This window comes from Hyperoodon ampullatus (assembly GCF_949752795.1).
Source record: "Hyperoodon ampullatus genome assembly, chromosome: 7".
Lineage (NCBI taxonomy): Eukaryota > Metazoa > Chordata > Mammalia > Artiodactyla > Ziphiidae > Hyperoodon > Hyperoodon ampullatus.
Window position 1 is genome coordinate 75,010,971 of NC_136920.1, and position 26,200 is coordinate 75,037,170.

The 26,200-nt window shown below is 48.6% G+C and overlaps 1 protein-coding gene across 1 annotated transcript in view; it reads left to right on the forward strand.

The window, feature by feature from the left end:
* SLC6A5 (solute carrier family 6 member 5) overlaps window positions 1-25,629 on the forward strand; it is a gene marked incomplete at its 3' end in the record, with an annotated part of 53,726 nt that extends 28,097 nt beyond the window's left edge. The window contains exons 9-15 of the mRNA XM_079708780.1: window positions 3,038-3,162; window positions 8,805-8,917; window positions 9,655-9,786; window positions 10,799-10,898; window positions 18,245-18,345; window positions 22,815-22,982; window positions 25,474-25,629. Coding sequence (XP_079564906.1) covers window positions 3,038-3,162; window positions 8,805-8,917; window positions 9,655-9,786; window positions 10,799-10,898; window positions 18,245-18,345; window positions 22,815-22,982; window positions 25,474-25,629 — 895 coding nt within the window. The remainder of the gene's footprint in view (window positions 1-3,037; window positions 3,163-8,804; window positions 8,918-9,654; window positions 9,787-10,798; window positions 10,899-18,244; window positions 18,346-22,814; window positions 22,983-25,473) is intronic.
* Between the last annotated feature and the right edge of the window lie 571 nt (window positions 25,630-26,200).

Below are 26,200 nucleotides of genomic sequence, written 5' to 3' on the forward strand. Positions count from 1 at the left end.
AAAGAATACCTTGGTGATGGATGGGTTAATTAACTCAGTGGTGAGGCTCCTGTTTCAATGCATATGTACATCAAATCATCACGTTGTGCACTTGAAATATGTTAAAATGTATTACAATTTTATCTGTCAGTTAAACCCAAAGTTATGCCAACTTTGAGTCCCCTCCCAGATTTAGGAAACAGAACATCAGGAGGTGGGCCGGGCCCGGGAATCTACATATCGAGACAGGACCCTCAGGTGATTCTGGTGCAGGGTGACATTTGGATAGTGTGATATTAGGGGACTCTGGAACCCCAAAGATCTGAGAGAGCCTGGACAGCTTCTGGAGGAGGTGACATCTGAAAGTTAAATCCATCTGTGACAAACAGTAAGAAAATACTGAGGGGCTGATTAAAAAAAAAAAAGAAAGAAAGAACCTTGGAGTCAGAGAGACTTGCATTTGTATTATGACTTCACCATTTTCTAAAACTCCAAGACATGGATGGGTAAGATACTTCACTTCTCTGGATCTCTGTTTTCTCATCTGTAAAATGCAGATTATAATATTTTGTTGAAGGGTAAGAGGTGATGTATGCAAACGTCTCACAGCAATATTTTGTACATAGTAGGTGCTCAGTAGACAGCAGTTGCCATTCTTATTATTTTTAATCATGCATGAGATATTTCGTGAACCAAAAGGAAGAAATTATAGTTAAACTGTGGCCTAGCCTGGCTGGGGTGGCCTCACACAAGTGACATCTATGCTGGGCCAAATTTCAAAAGGTGTTAGGGGAGGAAGGGAATGTTTTCAGGTGGGGATGAGTGTGGATGGGTGTGATGGAGACGTCGGGGGGAGCAGGTTGATGGGACTGGAGCAGGTGTGTGCTCACCGGGCAAGAAGGAAATGGGGCCTGAGAATTGGCTGAGGCCAGATTGGAGAGAGCCTTTGTGTTAGTCTCCTGGGGCTGCCATAACAAATAGCACAGAGTGAGTGACCCGAACAACAGAAATTAATTTTCTCGCAGTTCTGGAGGCTAGAAGTCCAAGATCAAGGTGTCAACAGGGCTGGTTTCTTCTGAGCCCTCTCTGCATGGCTTGTAGCTGGCCATCTTCTCCCTGTGTCTCTACATGGTCTTCCCGCTGTGCACCCTGATCTCCTCTTCTTATAAGGGCATCAATCGTATTGGATTAGTGCCCACTCTCACGATCTCCTCTTAACTTACTCACCTGTTTAAAGACCCTATTTTCAAATGCAGTCACATTCGGAGGAACTGGAGGTTGGGACTTCAACATTTACATTTTGGGGGCACACAGTTCAGCCCATAACAGCTAGAATGCCAGACTAAGGTGTCTGAACTTCTTTGGTCATAGTTGCTTATTAACTTATGACCCGCGTGAATCAGTCTGATCATCGTCCAAGGTGGAAGCATTGCTCTGTGCTTTGTTAGAAATGAGGCTGTGTGGTGTGGCTAACGGACAGGAAGTCTGGGTTCAAATCAGAACCTACCATTATGAGCCCATTACCTTCCCCTGGGCCTCAGTTTCCCCATCAGTAAACTAAGGTCCTGGACAAGGTGGGCTGTATCCTGAGCACTTGCTCTGTGCCAGGCTCTGTGTGGTGCAGGCCTCATCTGGTTCTGTCCTCACAACAACCTGTGAGGGAGGTGGAGTCACTGCCACCACTTAAAGTCAGAGTGGAGAGAAGGGAACCCTCCTGCACTGGTGGTGGGAATGTAAACTGATACAGCCACTGTGGAGAACAGTGTGGAGGTTCCTTAAAAACCAAAAATAGAGCTACCATACGACCCAGCAATCCCACCGGACATATATCTGACGAAAACCATAATTTGAAAAGATACATGCACTGTTTACTGTGGCACTGTTTACAATAGCCAGGACACAGAAGCAACCTAAATGTCCTTCAACAGAGGAATGGATAAAGATGTGGCACATACATACAATGGAATATTACTCAGCCATAAAAAAGAACAAATTAATGCCATTTGCAACAGCATGGATGGACCTAGAGACTGTCATACTGAGGGAAGTAAGTCAGACAGAGAAAGACAAATATCATATGATGTCGTTTGTATGTGGAATCTAAGAAAAGGGTACAAATGAACTTATCTACAAAACAGAAGTTTTTGTAGAGTTACACAGATGTAGGAAACAAACTTATGGTTACCAGGGGTTAAGAGGGGGAAGGATAGATAGGGAGAGTGGGATTGACATATACACGCTACTATATATAAAATAGATGACTAATAAGGACCTACCGTATAGCACAGGGAACTCTACTCTGTACTCTGTAATGACCTGTATGGGAAAAGAATTTAAAAAAAAAGAGTGGATATGTGTAAAAAAATTAATAAATAAAGTCAGAGTGGAGAGGAAGTGACTTGGTCAAGGTCATGCCTCTAACATGTAAGAGAATTTGGCCTCATGGCTCCATCTAGCTGTGACCCCTCTCTTGTGTCTGGGATGGACAGGGCAGGCCGGGAACGGCAGCCATATGGCCAGCAGAGGGCGCCAGCACCGAGGTGCTGGTCTCTCTCCTCTCCCCGCCTCCCTTGCCCTTCTAGGCCCGTGTGCCCCAACCCCAGGCTGTTCTCATGCTTGGTGGCATTTGTTGGTCCCACCGCCTTCTCTTCTCTCATACGTCGTTCCTGTCCCGGACTCTGCAAAAGGCCTCATCCCCTCAATTTCTGCTCTGATGGACAGACTTACCTCTGCCACTGCCAGGAGGGGAGATCCAGTTCTCGGGCAGGTGGAGCCAGAGCTCTGTCCCAGAGGCCCTGGAGCAGGGCAGTTAGGGGAGGGAGAGCTTTTTGAGTCTTGTGGTGCTTATCCACTTGGCCCAAGAGAGCCTGTGGTCAGGACTGGTGGTTCCTCTCCTTGTGAATAAGAGAGAACAAGACCAGCCTACAGTGAGTACCTATTTAGGAATGGGCATGTGGACGTGGGCACACAAACACGCGAGCACACATTCATGTGTCCCTCCCCTATCCCTTCCTCCTCACAAAGCACGCCTATTGGCAAACTTGTCTCTTCCTCCCAGGGACACCCTGATTGTTACCTGCACCAACAGTGCCACGAGCATCTTCGCCGGCTTCGTCATCTTCTCAGTCATCGGCTTCATGGCCAATGAACGCAAGGTTAACATCGAGAACGTGGCAGACCAAGGTACAGTGCGCCGGTCACCCTGCTGTCGTAGGGCAGGTTCCAGGTTCACACCCTGAGCTCCTCATTTATGCTATGCTAGGAAGTTGGCCTTCTGGAACAGGCTGGAGAGGGGGACAGCCTAGGTCCCCCTTTGCAGAGGGACCCAGAACAGCTGGAGTCTGAAGCTCATGCAGGGTTAGATCTGGCCGGTCCTTCCCCAGAGGTGTGGCTGTAAAAGCCCCTTTCCTGCTTCCCTCTCCTTTCCTTCGTTTTCCCGTCCTCTCTTAAATCAACTCCAGCAGAAGTAAGGTCTCTACCTGTTGGGCACGGGGAGAGGATTCTCTAGGCAAACTATGCTCCTGCAGCGGATGTAGGCACAACCTGCTTCAGGGTGGCATTCCTTGCCGAGGGCTCTGTAGGCACCAAACGCTAATGCTTAGCAAGCGCAGCCTTTTCCTGATGAAGCACTTTCCTGGTTGTTAGGTCAGATGTGCTCTCAGGGTCTTCTGCTTAGCTCGCAATGCAGACCCTGCAAGTTGTTTCCCCAGTGGGTGGAAAGGATGGATGGTGGTGGTGGGAGGGATGTGGAATAAATGTTTACCGTCTGCCCAAGTGATCCCTTTATTAATGGCTAACATTTGTGTGGTCCCTCTGGAGTGTACAGAGAGCGCTCCTTTTTTATCTCATTTAATCCATATTTCTAGCACAGAATCTTGTAGAGAGTGTGTAATACTTTTAGTTATATTTTTACTTCCACCCAGCCTTATTCTACAGAGGATTTGGGTGCTGAGCAGGTCTCAGTGATTGAGGGATTTCATCGTGGCGTTGTCTATCATGACGGGCATTCTCTCATCAGGCATTTATGAGCTGCCTTGGTGTAGGGACTGTGCCAGGGGCTGTGGGGACAGGGCTGTGGGCCCGGACGATCCAGAGTGTGGACCTGTCTGTGACTTCTCTGTGCAGTTATCTTTCTTCAAGGAGCTCACTGCAAGTCTCAGATAATGGCTCAGACGCCAGCACGAGAAAGAACTAGGCCCTAGCAATGTCACCTTCTTGGTGGGCTGCTGGCTGTCTTCTGGCTCCCTAAGGATAATTAATTACTGCTTCAGCGGCGCTGATGATGCACTGCAGGCCTCAAAGGGTTAAAGAGCCAGATTGTTGGTGCGGGGGAGCTATCTCTCCCTGCAGAGGGTGCTGAACCCCCAGGGATTTTGGTCCTGCAGCAGTGCACTAAATTAGGAGTCCCAGAGCTGAGCAAATGCCCTTCCCTGGTTGAAAAATTTCAACCTTCTGGGGAGCAGGGAGGTGGTGAGGGGGAGGGAGAGAGTGGCGGAGGCTTTGTTTTCGGGGTGCCTGTACCACCGCACTGTCCTCATTTCCTTCCAGCAGCGTAGCTGGAGCAGGTAGGCACTGCTCCACCTGCCAGCAGATCTGAGGTGTTCTGTTATTTTTGTGACATTACTGAGCTCCTTGTGAACCAGTGGCCAAGTGGCCAGAGATAGTGATTCTTAAGATGTGGGCCACATTCGTTAACTCTTCTGAGCGTTTCCTGCCCCAGGAAAGGGATTTGGGGGCACGAGTTGCTAAAACCCAAATTAAATTTTGTTTTTCGTTGATATAAAAAGCATCAGACAAATGGCCTGTGTTTCCCTCTGAAACTTCCCCTTTCCAGAATTTTTTCATTTCCTCTGATTTTAACAGGGAGAGAGGAGTACTTCTCACAGGTTCTAACGTGTTGTGTTCATACAGTTGACCCTTGAACAATGCAAGGGTTTAGGGGCGCCAACCCTCCACGCAGTCAAAAATCCGTGTTATAATTTAGAGTTAGCCCTTCGTAGATACACTTTCTCTGAATCTGCATTTCCTCTGCATCCATGGATTCGACCAACTGCAGATTGTGTTGTACTGTAGTATTTACGATTGAAAAAAATCCATGTCTGAGTGGACTCGTGAAGTTCAAAACTGTGCTGTTCAAGGGCCAACTGTACTTGGTAGTTTCTCATTGTCACCAGCACAGGGACAGTGGGTCTCATCTCCCACAGGGGAGGCGCAGTGGCCCGGGAGGTCTTCTCCCGTTGCGGAGCACAGCTCCGGACGCGCAGGCTCAGCGGCCATGGCTCACGGGCCCAGCTGCTCCGTGGCATGTGGGATCTTCCTGGACCAGGGCATGAACCAGCGTCCCCTGCATCGGCAGGCGGACTCTCAACCACTGCGCCACCAGGGAAGCCCTCGCATACATTCTTATATATGATTAGCAGGCTTGTCTGATTTCCCCTGTTGTAACAGAGGCTCTGCAGAATACAGAGATCGGGGTCAGGCCTGCATTAGGTGCCGGCCCCAAGCTCTCCTAGCTGGACGACATTGGCACATAGACATTCAGTTCATTTTTGCTGACCCAACATTAGTAACTGTGCTTTGGTATTCAGTCAAAAGCACGTTCTCTTTAATGACCTAACACTAGTCCATTTCATTTACAGCTCCCTTGGAAGGGAGGCTCAAAGTCATTACCCCAAACCTTGGCTGTATCAGAGCTTCTGGGGGCTTGAGGGTGGGATTGGTGATGAGACCAAGCTGTCCTCTGCTTTTACGATGGGCACAGGGAAGGGGGTGTGGTCTTCTCAGGCATCTACTCCAGAGAAGGAGCTTGCTGTGAAGTCAACCTTTTAGAGTCATCTCCCAGCCAACTGCTGCCTGGGGAGCCTGGGGAGCACTGACTCAGGGTCAGAATCCAACTCAGAGCCCTACCAAGATGCTCACCCACTAGCAGCAAGACTGGGTTAGACCACAGCAGAGGAACACAGAGGTGCGTATTGCATATAGAGTCCCAGGTCTAGGTGGTAACTGTCAGGTAACCAGGCCACTAGGAAGTTCTGCCCTGGGTCCCTCACCCCCTCATAGTTCAGAGACCCCGCTGATGAAGATGAACGCTCTCAAACTGGACTGACCGTCCCACCAGCTGTCTGTCACCTGGATGCCAGTCCTTCCAAAGGCACAGGAAAGGGTTCCAGTGCTGCGTCCTCTGAGAACGCATCCGCGTGTAGTAGGTTTCTCAGCAGAGTAACGACTCCCCGTGTGCTGCGGGTCGTGATGGGTCCATTGACCGGAGCCCCTGGTTGTGTCTTCAGTGGCTCTCTAGGACCAAGGAGGCTGTCACTGTAGGTCTCTGGGGGCCCCGCCCAAGATGCTGGCATGCAGAACCCCTTTGATCCCCTCTCATGGGAAGAGTAATAATGGTCTATGCTTACTGAGTTCTCGCCATGGCCAGGCATGGTTCTGAGCCCTTTACTTGTATCAACACACTTAATGCTCACAGAAACTCCCTGAGTGTAGGTGCTATTATTATCTCCATTGTACGGATAAGGAAACTGATGTTTGTCCAGAGTCTTACCTACGGTCCCGCAGCTAGTCAGAGGCAGAGCCAGTTTTCTGGCCCATGGGGGAGAGAAGCCTGCAGTCCACCCGCGGGGACTTGCTGCCTCCCAGAGGGAGAGGAAAGAGGCAGCACTCAGCCTCCATCAGACACGAGGGCCTAGCCCGGGGAAAACTCCGCTGTGGCTCGGACAGTCCATCTTTCTGAACTCTACAAAATGTTCTAAAAATGTATTTAAAAAATCCACTCTCTAGCCATCTTGGATAAATGGAGTGTGCTGAAGATGATGCCTTTACCCTGCATACTTTAGGGAGGCCGCTGAAATGGAAACAGGCCGAATATTTTGAAATCATTCCCCTCCCTGAAAAAGCAGTAAAGCCCAAATGGCCAGAATCCTGTTAAAGCAATGAGCTGAGGTCCTCCGGCAGTGGCCATTTGAAGACCTTCTTGTCCACTTTATGGGCCTAAACTGAACTGGCTTCCTCGGTGTTCAGGGCACTGAACTGGCTTCTTCGGTGCATTGCATTTGAGACCTATTCTGAACTGTAGCTTAATACAGATTTTTCTTTTATGGTTCACTCAGGGAGACTTCAGAGGCTCTCTCTACTGTCTGTTCAATAAATGCATCGAGCAGGGGTGTCTTAGGCATTCCAGGCTTTATGTTTTTAATACCCAAGGCCCTAGGCAACATTGGGAGCTAATAACCTGATGAATTCCAGTTTAAAAAAGTGTCATTATGCTTGAGTTATAAAAACTCCAGGAGCTACGATTTCTGGCTTCCAGACGTGCGCTGGCCGTGGATTACCCCGACGTTCCCTGGTCTCTGCCCCTTATCATCTAGGTTTCTACCTACAGGGGAATTCACAACTGCCAGGTCTTTAGCCATCTTCCCATTGAGGCTGTGAAGAAGACAGGAACGGCTGGTGGGGCTTTATGTTAGCAGAGAAAACTGCAGCTCAGACATCCTCCACCAAGACCACACGCGATCTTCTTGGGAAAACCGGAATCAGAGCTGCTAATTTCCAAGTTCATTGTCCCCCCCTAAGAAAAGCTAATATTCTGTGAGTGCTGATGATGTGCAAGGCACTGGTCTCAGTGCTTTACGTGCGTTTCCTCATTTGTCCCTCATAACCGCCCTGTGAGGAACTATTGTTATCCCCATTTTACAGATGGGCAAGATTGAGGCTTACAGCAGTTAAATAACTTCTCTAGGGTTGCACAGCTGGCAAGTCATGGAGTCTGAATTTGGACCCAGATCTGTCTAACTATTAGAGACCAAACTCTCTTAACCCTTATATCATGCTTCCCTCTTCCCCACTTAATTACCTGTGGACTGATGTAGCCCCATCTTTACCAAGCCTTTACAGGGCAAGTTCCTAAAAGTGTTAGATTGATTCATGTTTTATGTCCATGGCTTCTCCTGGAGGAGTGACTAGGAAGAAGGGTAACAGAATGGGGAAACGATGTCATTCTGGGCATGTTTAACCCTTACAGCAGGGTTTCTCAACCTCAGCACTCTTGACATTTGGGTCGGATAATTCTTTGTTGTGGGGACTGTCCCATGCATTGAAGGATGTTTAGCAGCATCCCTGGCCTTTACATACTAGACACCAGTAATCATCCCCCATAGCATCCCAGTTATGAGAATCAAAAATGTCTCCAGGGGCTTCCCTGGTGGCGCAGTCGTTGGGAGTCCGCCTGCCAATGCAGGGGACACGGGTTCATGCCCTGGTCCGGGAAGATCCCACATGCCACGGAGTGGCTAGGCCCGTGAGCCATGGCCGTTGAGCCTGCGCGTCCGGAGCCTGTGCTCCGCAACGGGAGAGGTCACAACAGTGAGAGGCCCGCGTACTGCAAAAAAAAAAAAAAAAAAAAAGTCTCCAGACATTGCCATATGTGCCCAGGAGGGCAAAATCACCCACTGTTCTAGAGGGTAATTATTACATTCTCCCCCACCTTATAAATACAAAGATGGAGGTTTTCATGTTATTTGCATGGGATACAGCCTGGGCTTAGAGTCGCGTTGGCCCCGAGTCTCTGCTTTGGCACTCTTTTTGAGCATCTCCTCTGAGTTTCCTGAGGTGTGGACCTAATTCCCCTGGTCTTTCCCTGCCGGGAGCTTGAGGTCTAATTGGGGAAATGGATAGAGAGGAGTAAAAACATAGCAAATAGCAGGAGCAGCATGTGATAGCTAACAACTCGGGGCTTCCATGGAGAGAGGACCCTGTGGGCTTCCAGGAAGAGGGGGCCTTGAGCTGGACCTGTTTGCAGCCATGTGTCTTGTTCCTTCCAGGGCCAGGCATTGCATTTGTGGTTTACCCGGAGGCCTTAACCAGGCTGCCCCTCTCTCCGTTCTGGGCCATCATCTTTTTCCTGATGCTCCTTACTCTCGGACTTGACACTATGGTGAGCCCCTCCCCGCTTCGATCCTTGCTTCTTCTGAAGACTCCTGTCCTGGGTCCTGTATCCAGCCTGCAATGGGGTTGAGCTTAGTGGTACTTAAACATTTCCCTGAGGGATGTAAGGATGGTGTGGTACCTGTCCAGGGCTCAGGATAACCTTGCATTTCTGGGTGACTCAGGTGATGGGGCAAAGGAGCCGTACTCTCTCTCTCTCTGTTCTCCATGCAAGTTTTAGCCTGTGTGCTTCCTGCTTTTGGTGTCATTTTGCCAAAGCAAGTCCTTTGGGGCTGAATAAGGGAAAATAATATGAGGTCAATTTTAGGGGAATTGCTCTGGGGCTGAGACTACTACAGATCATGGTGACAGGCACTCAGAGTTTAGTAGTTGGGTGCAAAGAGGGTTTTTCCTCAAGCAGAAGATCAAATGTGATTAAAACGGGAGGAGAGGAATTTACATCTCATGAACACAAAATGAAGCTTAAAGTGTCCTGATGGATGGGTATGAGTGCAGCCTCTGGGGGCTGGAAACACTGCTCTAAGGCCCACATCCTGCTTGGGTTCCCCTCGCTGGCCTTGTGGGTTGGATCCCAGCAAAGTCTTTCAGGCCCATCGAGGGAATGCAACCCTAAAACCCAAACCTCATACAAATACCACTTTGCCTGGTGGGAAACACAAAGGGCTTTTTGGAGCCTTTGGGGTTGGGCGGTGTGTCTCAGGTGTCACTTTGCTGGCATCATTCCAGTTTGCCACCATCGAGACCATAGTGACCTCCATTTCGGACGAGTTTCCCAAGTACCTGCGCACACACAAGCCGGTCTTTACTCTGGGCTGCTGCATTTGTTTCTTCATCATGGGCTTCCCGATGATCACTCAGGTAAGCTGCCTGCTGGGCACAGGCTTGGAATGGGGGCAGGTTGCAGGGGTGCAACCTGATGGCTCTCCAGCCTTTTACTCTTAGCTCCCGGACCTTATAACAACAGCCAAATCATTGCCATTTCCACGTAGATGGCATCAGTTCATTAGGGATTCTGACCACAGAGGGAAATATGTCACCTTGGCTACTAATGATACTTGTAGCATCTTAGTAATTGAGATGTAGCCTTCTTGAGCCAACGAGACAGGTGTGTCCTACTTTAAGGAAATGGAATACATGAAAATACTGACCAGAGAAATTGATTACCTGTAATATATGAGATTTATAGCTACTTGAGTTCCTTCTAGTCCTGAGTGTCTGGTAAGTTGAGTATTAGCTTACCTGATATATATATCTATATATCTATATATCTATATATATCTATATCTATATATATATATATATATATATATATATTGCTGTCCCTGTGACCTTGAGCGAGTCACTACTTTGGGCCTTGGTTTCTTCATCTGTAAAATGATAGATTGAAAGGAGATGGTCTCTAAGCCTCATCTATTGTAGAGAGACTTAAAGAGTGAGCTGAAAATGCAGGGGGTTGCTTGAGGAATGCCCAGAGACACCTAAAGGTCATATGAAGGTCAGTCACATGCAGGTATATGGGTAGAAATGGTCATCTATTGCTTAAAGCAAAAATGAAGCAATCTGGCTACTTTCACATATATATACGTCTTCAGATGCTGACCTTTGCCTTTCAAGAGTAAGATGTTAGATTACTTTTCTGGGCTTGTTCTATTGATTAGCTTGGAGTCTTTCCAGGGACTGCTTTGCTAACATGGCAAGGCCCCCAGCTTACATACCTGGCCAGTGTTAGGTTACTGATGTCAAGGGGAGGGGAGATCTTTTGACTCCTGTTTGCACCTGGCCCTGCTCAGGATGGAAGGATTGACTGCTAGAAGTGGGAGAGAGCCTAGGTCCAGGCCTATTGATGTCGGTTGTTTCTCTCCCCTACCAGGGTGGAATTTACATGTTTCAGCTTGTGGACACGTATGCCGCCTCCTACGCCCTCGTCATCATTGCCATTTTTGAGCTCGTGGGGATCTCCTATGTGTACGGTAAGGGAACCACTGTGCCTAATGCTGAGGCAGAACTTAGTGTCTGTTGCCAAGTTTCCATGGCAAGCAGGTTTTCCATATTAAGTAAGACAATGAAAGGGCTTCATTGCAGCTATTTAGGAAACATAAGAGAGCTGCACCTTTATTTCCAACTTGCCTCAGGACCGCTGGGGTCTAGATTTAATAGAGAAACAAAAGACGGCTGACGGTGAAACTCAGTAGTCTTTGTACCAGAAACTACTAGGACCAGGACATGCCTTTGGGTGTGGTCTGGCAAGTGAACGCCTGAGGACAATGGCCAGATTGGGTGGCGGGGGAAGGCTTCTTTTGTATTTTGAGGTCTTGGTAGCTGCAGTCTTCCTGTAGCTTGAGGTGAGGAGAAGCTTCATGGCTGGTTCCCGGATACTTTAGTGAGAAAAGAGAACACAGGCCTCACAGATCCTTAGGAGACTTTGTTAGCATCATGGGAGCCTGTGATACAAGATCTTAACCCCAGATTTTCCCAGGAAGAAACTGCCTGTTCCCTTACAGATTAGCCCTTCTTAATATCACCATAGCAACCTGCATCCCATAATCAGCAGGGCCATTATCTAGAAGAATAGGAATGGTAAGCCAGCGGATGCTATCTTTGCCCTTCACGTGGAGGTGTCTGTGCATGCGGGGAGGGGTCTCACCGGGTGGTCTCCTGGGCTCCATGTGTGCCCCGCCAGTCAGCACAAGCAAGTCCTATTGGGTTCAAGGCACTGCTGACTTCCCTGTGCCTCGAAGTCTCAGAATCATTCCTAATATAGATAAGGCCTCCTTAGCAAATACCAGGAAGGTGAAAAATGCCAACTCAGATGATCCATCTGTACTTCAAAACCAAAAAGAGATGGTAAAAAGAAAGGCAGGGTATCACTTGGATGCAGGATGTCCTTGGTATGAGCATCTTGCTTTTAATGTAATTGTTAGCCTCCTGTCCATCAGGGTTCAGCAGCTTCTTGCTTGCCTGAAAAAGGAAACCTCTCATGTAAACGTTAGGTGCCCTAGAAAGAGGAAGATACTGTAGTTCATTGTTAGGTGTTGGCAGAAGGGAACTTTGTCTCAGCTGGAGATTACATCCCCACTGCAGGGAGAGTTTAGTTTCTGGCCAGAGAAGTGGGCAGGCATGCCAGCTGTCGTCATGGGATCAGAGGCCAAACTGCCAACACTTTGGGCTGATGAGACAGCCTGGAGCCTGCAGTGACACTGTGACTGAGGACCTGCATTTAGAGTGAGGCTTCAAAGAGCTTCCTACCTGAGCAGAGAGTGGCAGAAACCCAGCCAATCTACCACAATCCTAACTTTCTGCCCAGATACCAAAGGCTTTGCCATGGAGAGGCCTCTGGGGCCCTCCTTTGGAAACTCAAGCCCTCATGGGTCTATATATAAGCTAAAGTCACCAGATAGTCTGTTGGCAAAGTCAGGAAAGCTCTTCCTTGCAGCTCTGGCCCAAGTGCAGGTGGCCATATCATTGACCTCCTCTGTGGTCGGTAACCTCGCTGCTATTTGCCACAAAAGACACATTTGCACAATTCTTTCCGATAAAACAGGGCTGTTCAGTGTGGTTTACAAGCATCATTAAAACAGAAACATTTTAACATCTCTATTTTTAGAACTTAAGTAGCTCCCCCCAGCTTCCATATAAAACTGGTGGTAGATTTTTTGGTTCTGAAGGAAAAAATAAGTCCTGAGCGCTTCAGTCCCTGGGCTCTGCTAATCTTCCTGGGGGACCGCCCAGGAAATCGCCTGGCCTCTAGAGAGCTGGTGCTGGGCCAGCTTCCAGGTCCAAGTGGACTCTGTGCTGAGCTTAAGGTGAACTTGACTCCTACTGTGTTGGATGTGGGTGTGAACCTCTGATTTGGACCTGGATGGAATTCTAAGAAGGGACTCTTAGAAGAAATATTTGAAATAAGCTAACATAATTGTTAGAGGTGAAAGCAAAAGCCTGCACAAATATATAATGTATGCTCCAGAGGACACTGGATTCTTTATTGAGATAATGAGGCCTCAAACAAATGCAAGGTTAGTTTAAGGAAGTTGAACATGAACCTGTGAAGAGTGAAAATGAACCTGACTGATTTGATTCCCCCCATCCTGGCTGCTGAATTTGAAAAATAAATAGGTGGATTGCAGAGATTTGTGTTTTCTTCTTAGTTCTAATGATCTCTAGAGTCTAGATTCTAGAGGTTGCCATTCAAACATTTAAAATACAGTAGGTACAATTTTCAAGTTTTATCTTTAGATCAAAATATCTGATTCAGGTTCTCAAGGCAACACTCTTCAAAGGCCAATATTTGGGTTTGAGGTAGCTAGAAAAGTGGAACTCCCTGAGTTTGGTGTAGGAACAATCCCTTTAACAGACTGTTACCGAACAGAGTCGCTTTGAAGAAGTGATTTGTATTTTCCTAGGAGCCAATACAGGGACTTTCTGGCTGGGGGGACCATAGGATTGACCTGACACCACAGAGCCCTGCTGCCTGCTTATCTGTTGGCTCCACACTGTGCATTTCCCCCAAATCACTATATGCTCAGTTGTCTTGATCTGTTTTCTTCCATGTTGATCAGTTACTTGTTTCACATCCTACCCCACTCTTTCTCCACATCCTTGTGAAGGATGTTAGAGTCACACAGGCAGTGACTTTTACAGGATGGAATATGTCATTCTCCAGTTCTGGTTGTCCATCCTGCAGGCTGAACACCTCAAAGTTTTTTTGTTTTTGTTTTTAGTATAAAAGAAAACAAAACAAAACACGTGATCTCTCTGAAACCCCACAAATTCAAGCTTAATTTTGTTCCTCTCTGGTCCCCCTCCGTGAGCTCCATCTTCACATATGTTCTTGGCTGAAATGTCACTGTCTCATTCAGGGTGTAAGTTCCCCCAGCTCCATTTGCTGGGGTTCAGAAAACATTAGGAACAAGAGGTTTCAGTCCATTCATAACTCACATAGGTAAATGCCTGTGTTTAAACAATATTTTTTTTAATTAATTAATTTATTTTTGGCTGCGTTGGTTCTTCATTGCTGCACGCAGGCTTTCTCTACTTGTGGTGAGTGGGGGGCTACTCTTCGTTGTGGTGCGCGGGCTTCTCATTGAGGTGGCTTCTCTTGCTGGGGAGCATGGGCTCTAGGCACGCGGGCTTCAGTAGTTGTGGCACGCGGGCTCAGTAGTCATGGCTCACGGGCTCTAGAGCGCAGGCTCAGTAGTTGTGGTGCATGGGCTTAGTTGCTCTGTGGCATGTGGGATCTTCCCAGACCAGGGCTTGAACCTGTGTCCCCTGCATTAGCAGGCAGATTCTTAACCACTGTGCCACCAGGGAAGTCCTCAACAGGTATTTATTAAGTGTTCACTGTATGCCCTGCATGCTTCTAGGAAAGTGGGGAGGGCAGAGGTAGTTTTCTATATTCACGGATATTTCCAACTAGCTGCCAGGAAGAGCAAATCTACTTCGTATATTGAGAAGAAGGCCAGTACTAAGCTGTGCATCCCAGCTGTGTGCTTTTGCTGCCCAGAGATAAAGGAGGGCCAGGGTAGCCAGAAAAACTTTGAGAAGGTGGAGTTTTGGAGATAAAAGAATATAAAGACGAGACTTAGTGTTGAGTTTATTGCTAACCAAGGCAGGGAAAATCTGAGCCCACACATAGGGTTTTGGCTCCAAGAGATGCGGCCAAAACATTACATTAACTGTAAGAGAATAATATTTGAGATACACACAGGACTGGAGACCTAATTTGTGGGACCTAGTGCAAAATGAAAATGTGGAGCCCTGTGTTAAAAAATTGTCAAGAGGGCTTCCCTGGTGGCACAGTGGTTAAGAGTCCGCCTGCAGATGCAGAGGACGCGGGTTCGTGCCCCGGTCTGGGAAGATCCCACATGCCGCGGAGCAGCTGGGCCTGTGAGCCATGGCTGCTGAGCCTGTGCGTCCGGAGCCTGTGCTCTGCAACGGGAGAGGCCACAACAGTGAGAGGCCCACACACCACAAAAAAAAAAAAAAAAAATTGTCAAGAGGGCTTTCCTGGTGGCGCAGTGGTTGAGAGTTCGCCTGCTGATGCAGGGGACACGGGTTCGTGCCCCGGTCCAGGAAGATTCCACATGCCGTGGAGCGGCTAGGCCTGTGAGCCATGGCCGTTGAGCCTGCGCATCCGGAGCCTGTGCCCTGCAATGGGAGAGGCCCCAACAGTGAGAGGCCCACATACCGCAAAAAAAAAAAAAAAAAATTGTCAAGAGTTTCAAGATGGCGACAGGAGAGATTAAGATTAATCCAGGGGTGGTGCCCTTCTGAGCACCAGGCCCTGTATGAGTACTTGGCTCACAGGCTAGGAGGCTGGCCCTGGCCACACAGTGGGGAGAGCAGCCCCTGGAAGATCATACTCAGACCAAGGGCAAGGGTATGGTTCATAAAGACAAAAGCCACAAAGTTGCATGGGTGAAAGTGATCGGTTGGTTGAAGGAGGTCCTTGACTTACAGTTCAGGATTGGCTGGTTATATGGAGGTTGTGGTGGGCACATTGCTGGGCACCAAATCTGTTGGTTTGAATCTAGAACAGTTGCTATGAGTTCACCACTTTTTTTTTTTTTTTCGCTTTTTTTGCTGCTATTTTTTTGCTAATTCAGTGAGAAACAGTTGCTCTGATCCCTTTTGGAGCTCTCTTACCCCTTCAGGTTCAAGGTCATGCGGCAGGCAAGTCTCCATGCACATGCTCCAGGACTCAAGGTCAAGTCCTCTATCAAGAGTTAGCCTTCTAAATGGGAAGGAAATCCAAAAACGAGGGGTATATGTATATGTTTAGTTGATTCACTTTGCTGTACAGCAGAAGCTAACACAACAAGGTAAAGCAGCTATACTCCAATTAAAAAAAAATTAAAAAAATAAAAAGAGTTAGCTTTGGGGCTTCCCTGGTGGCTCAGTGGTTGAGAGTCCGCCTGCCGATGCAGGGGACACGGGTTTGTGCCCCGGTCCGGGAAGATCCCACATGCCGCAGAGCAGCTGGGCCCGTGAGCCATGGCCGCTGAGCCTGCGTGTCCGGAGCCTGTGCTCCGCAACGGGAGAGGCCGCAACAGTGAGAGGCCCGCGTACCGCAAAAAAAAAAAAAAAGAGTTAGCTTTGAAGAGGGACCTGGACCAGCAGGAAGGATAGAGCAGGCAGAGGAAGTCATATGAACGAAGGCCGGAGGGGAAGGTAGACACTGAAGCTGTAAGGGACTCAGGTGGGGACTCTGGAGTGAGTCAGGGCGTGGGCGGGCTGTGCTGGGTGGGGGCTGGAGCAGCCAGAGGATGGAGGGACGGGACAGCCTGACTCAGGAATGAGCAAGGGGAAGGAGGCTTGCCTGGTGGCTCCCCGCTGGTGTCCCTGGGCTGCGTCTGGGGGGCCACCTTTGTGGAACAAGCAGAGCAGTCAAGGGACCTGGAACCTGTTGAAGGCAGAGGCCTGTCGTCCAGAGCCCTCGCGGAGGCCCACGGGGAGAGCTGACTTCCAGGGCTGGAGCTGACTCTGGAAACCAAGCCATCTCCCCTTCAGTCCCGGCACTGCTCTTCAGCATCAAACTGCCTCTTGCTGCAACTGGGCCCCCGTCATCCACCCCTTCCTACAGCTCTGGGTCCAGCTCTTGGTCCCCTCTGGGGGAGCTTGAGCACTTCTACTGCCACCCCCCTCCTCCCGTAGGAGGCTATCTGTATGTCTTCCTCTGTCTAACCTTGAACCCTGTCAAATCGATTTCCCCAGGTGAGCTGCGCACCGTCATCTCCTGGGGATGATTTAGTAGCCTGGTAACAGGATTGATACTGATAATAGACATTTTTAGAATCTTTTTTTTCTTTTCTTTTTTTTTTTTTTTTGTGGTACGCGGGCCTCTCACTGTTGTGGCCTCTCCCGTTGTGGAGCACAGGCTCTGGACACGCAGGCTCAGTGGCCATGGCTCACGGGCCCAGCTGCTCCACGGCATGTGGGATCCTCCCGAACCGGGGCACGGAGCCGTGTCCCCTGCATCGGCAGGCGGACTTTCAATCACTGCGCCACCAGGGAAGCCCGAATCTTTTTTTTTTTTTTTGCGGTACACGGGCCTCTCACTGTTGTGGCCTCTCCCGTTGCGGAGCACAGGCTCCGAACGCGCCGGCTCAGCGGCCATGGCTCACAGGCCCAGCCACTCCGCGGCACATGGGATCTTCCCGGACCGGGGCACGAACCCGTGTCCCCTGCATCAGCAGGCCGACTCTCAACCACTGCGCCACCAGGGAAGCCCCATTTTTAGAATCTTTTAAGAACTGAGGCCTGCTTGCAGGATCTCATGTGTGTTTCTGAGGGCCTCATCTTTGACCTTTGTCTCTGTTTTTGTTCTCACCCCTCACTTATGCCCAGAGGGTCTTCTGTCCAGAGGCCACTCGCTTGAAGGTGTTTGATGACATGAAAGGAGACAAACCAACTAACCCAAAGATGGTCAGTTCAGCTGCTCAAAGTGTGCAGTTCTTGCCTGTGGTGGCCCATGATTTGGGGCCACCAGTCAGAACCGCCGACTATGAAAGGGCTTGAACTTGGGGCCCTTTCAAGTGCCTTCAGCATAGCGATCCCGCAGTTCTGAGAAAGCCGTGCTTCTGATGAGCTCAGGAAACAATACAGGAAACCGTTCCCTCCTCAAACATCCTCTGTCACTTTTCCTTTCAGAGAGTGGATGCCGGTTACGTGGGGTCCTGAGAATAACTCTCTTGTCTACTTTTTACTTTACGTAGTTAGGTCGATCAGCAACCAAGAAGATCACAATCCTCTGAGTTCCAACAAAGTGGGTGATGGCCACGTGGCATTCACTTTGGTTCTTGCCTGCCTGTAGCATCTTACATAGAGCAGAGATGAACTGACTCATGGGAGAGTGTCCTTGTGAGGGTGAGAGGTAAAAAGCCACATACAGTGAGTCTCCCTCAAAATCCCAAGGCTTTCCTAACACACTATGCTTATCGATCACAGTCTTAATTGGCTATGTCAGAGTTGGTTGCTGAGCCCATGAGCCTACCTCCAAAAGCAGCTGCATGGGTGACTATGCCAGGCTGTGGCAGTGTGGAGACTCCCGGGGCAGGCCGAGATGAAGCTTTTTAGATGTCATGGTGGGATGACTTCTCACTTTGAACATCACTGCAGAGGGTGTTTACTATCCATTTAAATGTCCCATTTGCCTTAATCTCCCCGGCAGCGAGTCATTTGTCTGATTGTTTCCTGCATAAATAGGGGTCACGTTGACACCAGGATGGGGCCGTCCCAGCCAACGGCCCTCGAGTGAGGGGCTCTCACGCCGTCCCCTGCCATGGCACCTCATGCTTGATCTCCGTTGGTCTCTTTGCAGGCTTGCAGAGGTTCTGTGAAGATATCGAGATGATGATTGGATTCCAGCCAAACATTTTCTGGAAAGTCTGCTGGGCATTTGTTACTCCAACCATTTTAACTGTAAGGACCATGTGCTTTATTGCGTGGGTAGCACCTTGCATGCATATGTGATGCTTTATGTTGAACAAGACCTGTGCCTACATACAGATGAGCCTGCGGAGCTAGTAGGCTGAGTATTACTCATGTCTTTCAGCTGAGGAAATGCAGATTTGAAGAGGTGAAGCACCTTGCCTGAAGGTGCTTGACTGATTGGGTGCAGAGCTAGGATGCATGCACAGTTTGGAGCATCCCTATGGAACATTTCCCATTATATCGGTCTGCCTCACGTGATCCCATTTCCCATGTGCTAACTGGGGTCCACGCTCTGTGCACAGTGCTTTATATCAGGGGTTCCCAACCCCTGGGCCAAGGACTGGTAGCGGTCTGTGGCCTGTTAGGAACCGGGCCACACAGCAGGAGGTGAGTGGTGGGTGAGTGTGCGAAACTTCATCTGCCGCTCCGCATTACTCCCCATCGCTCGTGTTACTGCCTGAACCATCACCCCCATCCGTGGAAAAATTGCTCTCCGTGAAACTGGTTCCTGGTGCCAAAAATGTTGGGGGCTGCTGATTTATATGTATCACCTCATCTCTCCCTCACAGCAGCTCTGAGGGGTTGGTATTATAATCATCTCCATTTTACAGATGGGGAAACTGACACCCAGAGGTTATGTGACTTGCCTAGGATTGTACAACTATAATTAGCAACAGCCTGGGTTCAAACCCAGGCAGTCTGGCTCCAGAACACTTAATCCTAAACACTGCTCAACACAGCTACTCTACAACTAATATGTATAGCAGAAGTTAGACTTTTATTGTTCATTTTTATTGCTTTTGAGGACTATCTTATCATCCTCAAGTGTGATGATGACATTTTGAGATCATCTGACATTCATCTTCTTAAAGATCAGAGCCCTTCATGTGCCAGTAAATCTGCATAGGGACTTACAAGCATATCCTGTCACCTCCTTTATTGTGCCCCAGCTCCTGGCTTTGCCTCCATCTACTCTCCAAGCACAGTAATTGACAGAGACCTTGCCTTTCCCTCTCTTCCTCCCTGGCTTGTAGGTGTCATCTGGGCAAAGGCTGCAGGAAGCTGGCTGTAGTTCCTTCTGGGCCCAGCAGGTGGCACTAGAAACCAGATTAAGACCCTTTTACTACACTGTACCAGCTTCTTTAAAGGAAAACAAGACAGTAAAATTGTAGAGAAAACATATATCTTCCTTAAAAAAAAAAAAAAACCGAACTGTCACAGAGTGAATTTTAATCAAAACATCTCAATTTCTTTCTGAAAAGAGAAGTTTAGACAGAAAAACCATTCAGCGTTTACCTCCCTCCGCATTGACAGGAAGACATCATACAGAAGCCCACATCTGTACTCACATTTCAGAGGCTGTCATTTGTCTGAAAAGTCCCACCAGATTTGGGGCATGAGAGTTGAAAAGGACTAAGGTAGATTTTTCAGTTTCTTGAATCCAGGACTGAAGTGTGTGTGAAGGATGGAGGATTACCCATCTCCTGGGAGGAAGACGGGAGACCCCCTCCCCGCTGTTCCCCATCTCTGCTGAGCTTTGCCACGTCCCTCAGTTCCTACTACACACAATTTATTCTTGGGTGGAATCAAAGTTAGAATCTGTTCCAGATTCTACCGACCTTTCCCTCCTGTCTTGGAAGAGATTAAGCTTCAGAGAATCTTATTATATTCTGCAGATGCAGACCACATAATAATAATCAGCAGGATGACTTGTGGTAGCTGCTTTATTAACTATGTCTCTCAAGCTCCCAACCACTCTGATTGGTGGGTGATTCCTCCCCCATTTTACAGTTGCCTGTGCTGAGGCTTGGAGAGGCTAAGGAGCTTGCCCAAGGCCACAAAGCTTGCAGGGTGCAGAATAAGAATGGAATCCAAGGCTACCTAGGCTTCAAGATAATACATTTCTAAATACATTTCTACTACAATTCTAAAACCCTAGTTGCTTTCATCTCCAAGTGGAGTTTGGCCAATTCTGGATTAAAATAATCCTAATCTCTAGGAGCAGAATGTCAGGGGAAAGGGATTCTAGGGACTTGCTGTGTTTTTTTGAGAAAGTTCCTCAACTGTGCTGTGCTTTACTCGATTTCCATTATAAAACTCACCTCAGAAACCTGTGGAGAGGTCCCTGGCTCGGTGGCTAAATTATCCTTTCTCATGGCCAGGTTCATCTGAGGGCAGGGTTTTTGTCAAACCTGACTTGGCAGAGGGAAATTGATGGCAAGACCAAGTTTGCACAGATAAATTTGATGTGATATTTGTGTAATAGGAAATGGGTATCAAAGGACCAAGGCTAACCCTTCTTTTTTGCCATTTGCCCTTCTGTAACACGGCTATCTTGTAGTAGGCTAGAATGAGCTGAGATTATGGTTTAAATGACTTCAAAAACCCTGAAATAGGGGGCTTCCCTGGTGGTGCAGTGGTTGAGAGTCCGCCTGCCGATGCAGGGGACACGGATTCGTGCCCCGGTCCGGGAAGATCCCACATGCCATGGAGCAGCTAGGCCCGTGAGCCATGGCCACTGAGCCTGCATGTCCGGAGCCTGTGCTCCACAACGGGAGAGGCCACAACAGTGAGAGGCCCGCGTACTGCAAAACAAACAAACAAACAAACAAACAAACAAAAAACCCTGAAATAAAATTGATCATTATGTGCCTTCATGGATTTATAGAGCTATAAATATTCTGCATGCAATTATTTTATACATAGGCAGATCACGTTACTGAATTATGCACACACATAAGCAGATGTATTGCTATTTATATAGTAAATGAAATGGAGCAATTTACCATAATTACATTAGGCCATACTTCCAATAGACTGGTTAATAAAGCTTATAACTCTAGGGGCAAATATTTAAAAGGGGGCCTAGAGTAGATATCTCGTATAGGAGCAGTTTTCTCAACCACTGTTTTCAGTCTCATGTTGCTTCGAATCCATATATTGAACTGCTGTTGCATTGAAATAATCACTTGCCCCGGCAGCCTGGGCTTTACAGCAATCATACAGATGCCTTACATTTGTCTAATGCTTCACACTTTTGCAAAACACTTCCATATATGATCTTGCCTGACATAATTCCCTCTAATCGTTTTCAGGCAGTTCTTTTACTGCTTAAGATAGAATGAGGGAGCTGAGGAGGAGGGAAGTACTCAGGCAGGTACATTGCTCTAGGCGGAGGCCGCCATAGGCGGGAAGAACTCAGTTTTCTGAGGGCAGTGCCCCCTCCCCCAACAGAGGCTTAGCTAGAGCGTTAGGACCCCTCTTCTGTCCTTTTCAGTGCCTCTTTTTCCAGCATATCTGTCGCCTTGTTCCTCCTCAGCTGCACTAACCAAGACTTCAGAGGGTTCGCATCACTGTTGCCAGCCAAAGTGTGCGGTGATGGGGGAAAACAGGCAGACGATGCATCATCACCTCTCTTAACAGTGAGGGGGAGGGCTTCCCTGGTGGCGCAGTGGTTGAGAGTCCGCCTGCCGATGCAGGGGACACGGGTTCGTACCCTGGTCTGGGAGGATCCCACATGCCGTGGAGTGGCTGGGCCCGTGAGCCATGGCCACTGAGCCTGCGCGTCCAGAGCCTGTGCTCCGCAACGGGAGAGGCCACAACAGTGAGAGGCCCGCGTACTGAAAAAAAATAAAAATAAAAAATAAAGTGAGGGGGGCTCCTGAGTAAATACCAGACTGTTGTTCCCAGAAAATCCCTGTGTTGTATACCTGGTGTGAAGTGGATCTGTTATATAGCAGAGAAGTCTGAGACATACAGGTCCCTCAGCCAATTAGTGGTAGAGCTGGGATTAGCCTGCCCGTCCCCGGCCTCTCGGCTCACGGGTTGCTGACGAGGCCCTGTTCACCTTGTATCAGTTGAGGGGTGGGCTGGGCCTCCACTCTCTTTGTCCCACAGCTGATTATAGGACCAAACTTCCTGCTCAGCCACTGCTTGGGGACCTCTCAGCCGGCTTTAGAGGCAGCTCCTGCAGATGGGCTCTTCCCCATTCAAGGTGAAAGCAAAGTAGATTTTATTCATTTTTCACATTAATCTAATGGATTTTTTCCTTATAACAAAAGCTTGATTATCCATTATAGACAGTAGAGACACCCCTCTCCTTAAACACACCCACCATCCCCTCTCCTGCCTCCACCCCTCCGTCACCTCGGTGTATAGCCTTTAAAATCGTCCTCTCAGCCAGTCTGTGTGTATAGACACCCATATGCATTGCTCAGCTTTTATGGGATGGCAAATTCAGCATCAGTGGCTCAGTGTGTGTCACGTTCATCTCTGTGAAATCCAGTTTCTTCATTTAGAAAATGAAGTAATAATACTTCCCTTTCAGGGTCGTTATTGGGGTAAAATGAGATAATAGACAAAAAAGCAGCCAACTCACAGCAGGCGTCCAGTACATGACTGTTGAAGGAATACTTCACATCCCCACCCTAACGCGTGTGTTTCTCTTTTCTTCCCAGTTTATCCTTTGCTTCAGCTTTTACCAGTGGGAGCCCATGACCTATGGCTCTTACCGCTACCCTAACTGGTCCATGGTGCTCGGATGGCTAATGCTCGCCTGCTCTGTTATCTGGATCCCGATTATGTTTGTGATAAAAATGCATCTGGCTCCTGGCAGATTTATTGAGGTAATTGTATCAGCTCCCTCTCCTGCCGTCCCCTCCCAGGGCAGAAGCTCTGAGAGCTCTGTGCTTTAAAAAAACAAAAGATTTGGTGCACTTATTCTAAGGGGAGACATGGTGATTAAGTGGTTACAGTTGCTACCGTTTCTATTAAACCCATTTTTATTATGTATTACTCCTCTAACGTAGGGACTCAGCCAGCCCACAGGCCAAGCTGTTATTATGCTCTTCCTCTGAGCAGTGACGGCTCTGGGGGATAAACGATCAGAGTGTCTCCTCTCTCCTGGCGCTTCCCCCTCCTCTCCCCTCATCCAGAGCTTAAATCCCAGTGTTTGGTTTTTAACCACACATCAGATTCCCCCTTTCCTGACGTTCCTCTCTGTCCGAGGTACCTCCCCCCAAACACCTATTGCGATTACGTTTAAAATCACCCCCCGTTCCTGCTTTGCCTGTGTTCGGCATGGCTGAGGGGTCCAAGCTGATTAAAATGTCACCCTCCCCGAAGGATGTAATGAAAGGTCCAGAGCATGCCTGGTATAAGGCATGTTGGTTGTCTTTGTCGGTTAGTCCCTTGCTGGACCCATTTCCCATTTCTAAGGCAAAAAACTCCCCACCCTCCGGAGAGGATGGTAAGGGGATTGCCACTTGCTGAGCCACCAGTGAAGTGTGCTCAGGCTTTTGTTATTCATGAGAAATCACGTGCTCAGACGTGTTAGGAAGAGATCAGCACTGCCTTGTCTTGGCGGTCCAGAGGGCTGCCGTTTAGGACCAGACCGGTGCTGCTCAAGGTCTGGCCCAGGGACTAACAACATCAGCACCACCTGGGGGCTTGTTGGAAATGCAAATGATCGGGCTCCAACTCTGCACCACTAAACTCGACTCTCAGGGAAGTAGGACTCTTGTGTCCCTTGTTTAATGAGCCCCCAGGTGATTCTGATGCAAATTCAAGCTTGAGAGGCATTGGATGAGACCCAGGCAAAGAAACACCTGCTGATGAGGGTAATGAAGAACAGCTGGGTGGGTTTTGCTCTTGGTCAGCCATATTGAGGAGGAGAGGGCTCCGGAGCATCTCTCGCAGCCTCGGGAGGGGAGAAGCCGATGGGAATAGAGCATGTGAGTAAACACCTTACACGAATGTCCACGCGATGAGGAGGTGGCCTTTGTTTTTATTGGACTAAAGATGGAGGCAGAGTTGACAAAGGGAGATGCAGGAGTCTTCTTACTGAAGCAGTGTTCCAGTTTCCATCCTCAGGAAATTGTCTGTTATCTCCTTAAGGTAAATGGACTCAGCCCCCTTACCGCCAGGGATGGCTTGCCCGAGCCTCAGATGGACCTCCTCCTACCCACTGACCCAGAAATCTCTTTCCCTCTGAACAGAAGCTGCTTTAGCCTCTGCTACTTTTGTCTTAGGCTGAAATCCTCTAAACTGATGAGTCAGCATTATACATTTATTATGGTTGTTTCGGGACACAAAGGTTGCAAACTGATGATTAACGGGAGATTAAACTAACAGTTAGGGCTTCCCTGGTGGCGCAGTGGTTGAGAGTCCGCCTGCCGATGCAGGGGACACGGGTTTGTGCCCCGGTCTGGGAGGATCCCGCATGGCGCGGAGCGGCTGGGCCCGTGAGCCATGGCCGCTGAGCCTGCGCGTCCGGAGCCTGTGCTCCGCAACGGGAGAGGCCACAACAGTGAGAGGCCCGCGCGTAACGCCAAAAAAAAAAAAAAAAAAACAGCTATAAGAAGCAGCTTCACTTTAATAGGTAATAAACACATACTTTTTCCCTCTTATGTAGTCAGAAATATGTTTTCTTTCCTTTTTCTAGAAAATGCTCCAGTCAAATTATGTTTTCCATGAAAGGTTCAGTTGACGAATTAGAGACATTCCCATTATTTTTAGCTTGCCTGCAAGAACCCACACTTCTGAACCAAGTCAGAAACGTATATTTTTGTCAACAGATAATTAAAATCTTTGCTCACTCTTGGCAGTGTAGCTTTGTGGTTGAGGGTTTTTTTTCCCGGCCATTTATATACTTTGGGGAAATATGCTAAACAAAATCCAATTATTTTGATGTAACAACTCACTGTTGAGGCTACAGAACAAAAGTGAGTACATGTCCTTTGCAGACTGCATTTGGCAGTGGAGAGAGCAGCTTGTAGATCCTCTCCATTTGGAGGGAAAAAAATGTATAATTAAAATCTGGGCCTTTTATTCTCTATTAATCTTGTGCAAGGCAAACCCTGGGCAACTCTAATATTGCTTGCAGGATGATGTAAATAATTTCCAGTGAACTAAACTAAGTCTCCTCTTAACTGCATCCCTGGCCTTGTTAATTAATGGGGCTGATCTTCCTAACTGCTTCTCTTGGTGGGGGACCTCTTGGTTCCAGGAGGCGTTCTGGCGAATGTGGTCACACGCAGTTTGGGGATGGGTGGGTGGTACCTGGGGGAAGAGGGTGCTTTGCTTCTGTGACCCTGTGTGTCTTTGGCTTCTTTGCAGAGGCTGAAGTTGGTGTGCTCGCCGCAGCCGGACTGGGGCCCCTTCTTAGCTCAGCACCGTGGGGAGCGTTACAAGAACATGATCGACCCCTTGGGAACCTCTTCCCTGGGACTCAAACTGCCAGTGAAGGATTTGGAACTGGGTACCCAGTGCTAGTCCAATGGCATGGGGTGGCCCAGACTTGATTCCGTTTCTCCTCTCTGCCTTCCCCTAGCGTTTTCCCCAGCTTTCTTCCCATTTTTCTTCTTCTCTCTCCCCACATCTTGGTTCATACCCATGCACGAGTGGTGACTTAGAAGTAGGACATAGTGTCGCATGCTGTAGCCAGGAGCTAGATGGACCACTTGAAGAATGGTTTGCCTGTGTCCATGCTGTCAGTTTCTGGTGGGGTTTACCCCGCAGGCTCGAATCAACTAGGGGAGCGCTTTCCAGCGAAGTCACAAGTAGATGTGCGTGCATTGGTCAATAGAGAAGCATCCTCTGTGGTTGTCACTGGTGGTGCCAGTCAGGCTTATGCAGCAGAATGGCAGGATAACCAGGCTGTTAGTTTGGACTTACGTGAGCAATGTAGTGATTTCATTCTGACACACAAAGTTCAGGACTGGGTACCTTTGGAGGGTCAGCAGTGGTCAGAAAATGGTTTTGAGTAAGACGAGCCGGTGGATTTGGACACCCCCGAGGTGGTGAAGTTCCCATTTCCATTCATGATTGGGGCTCTGTTTCCTTC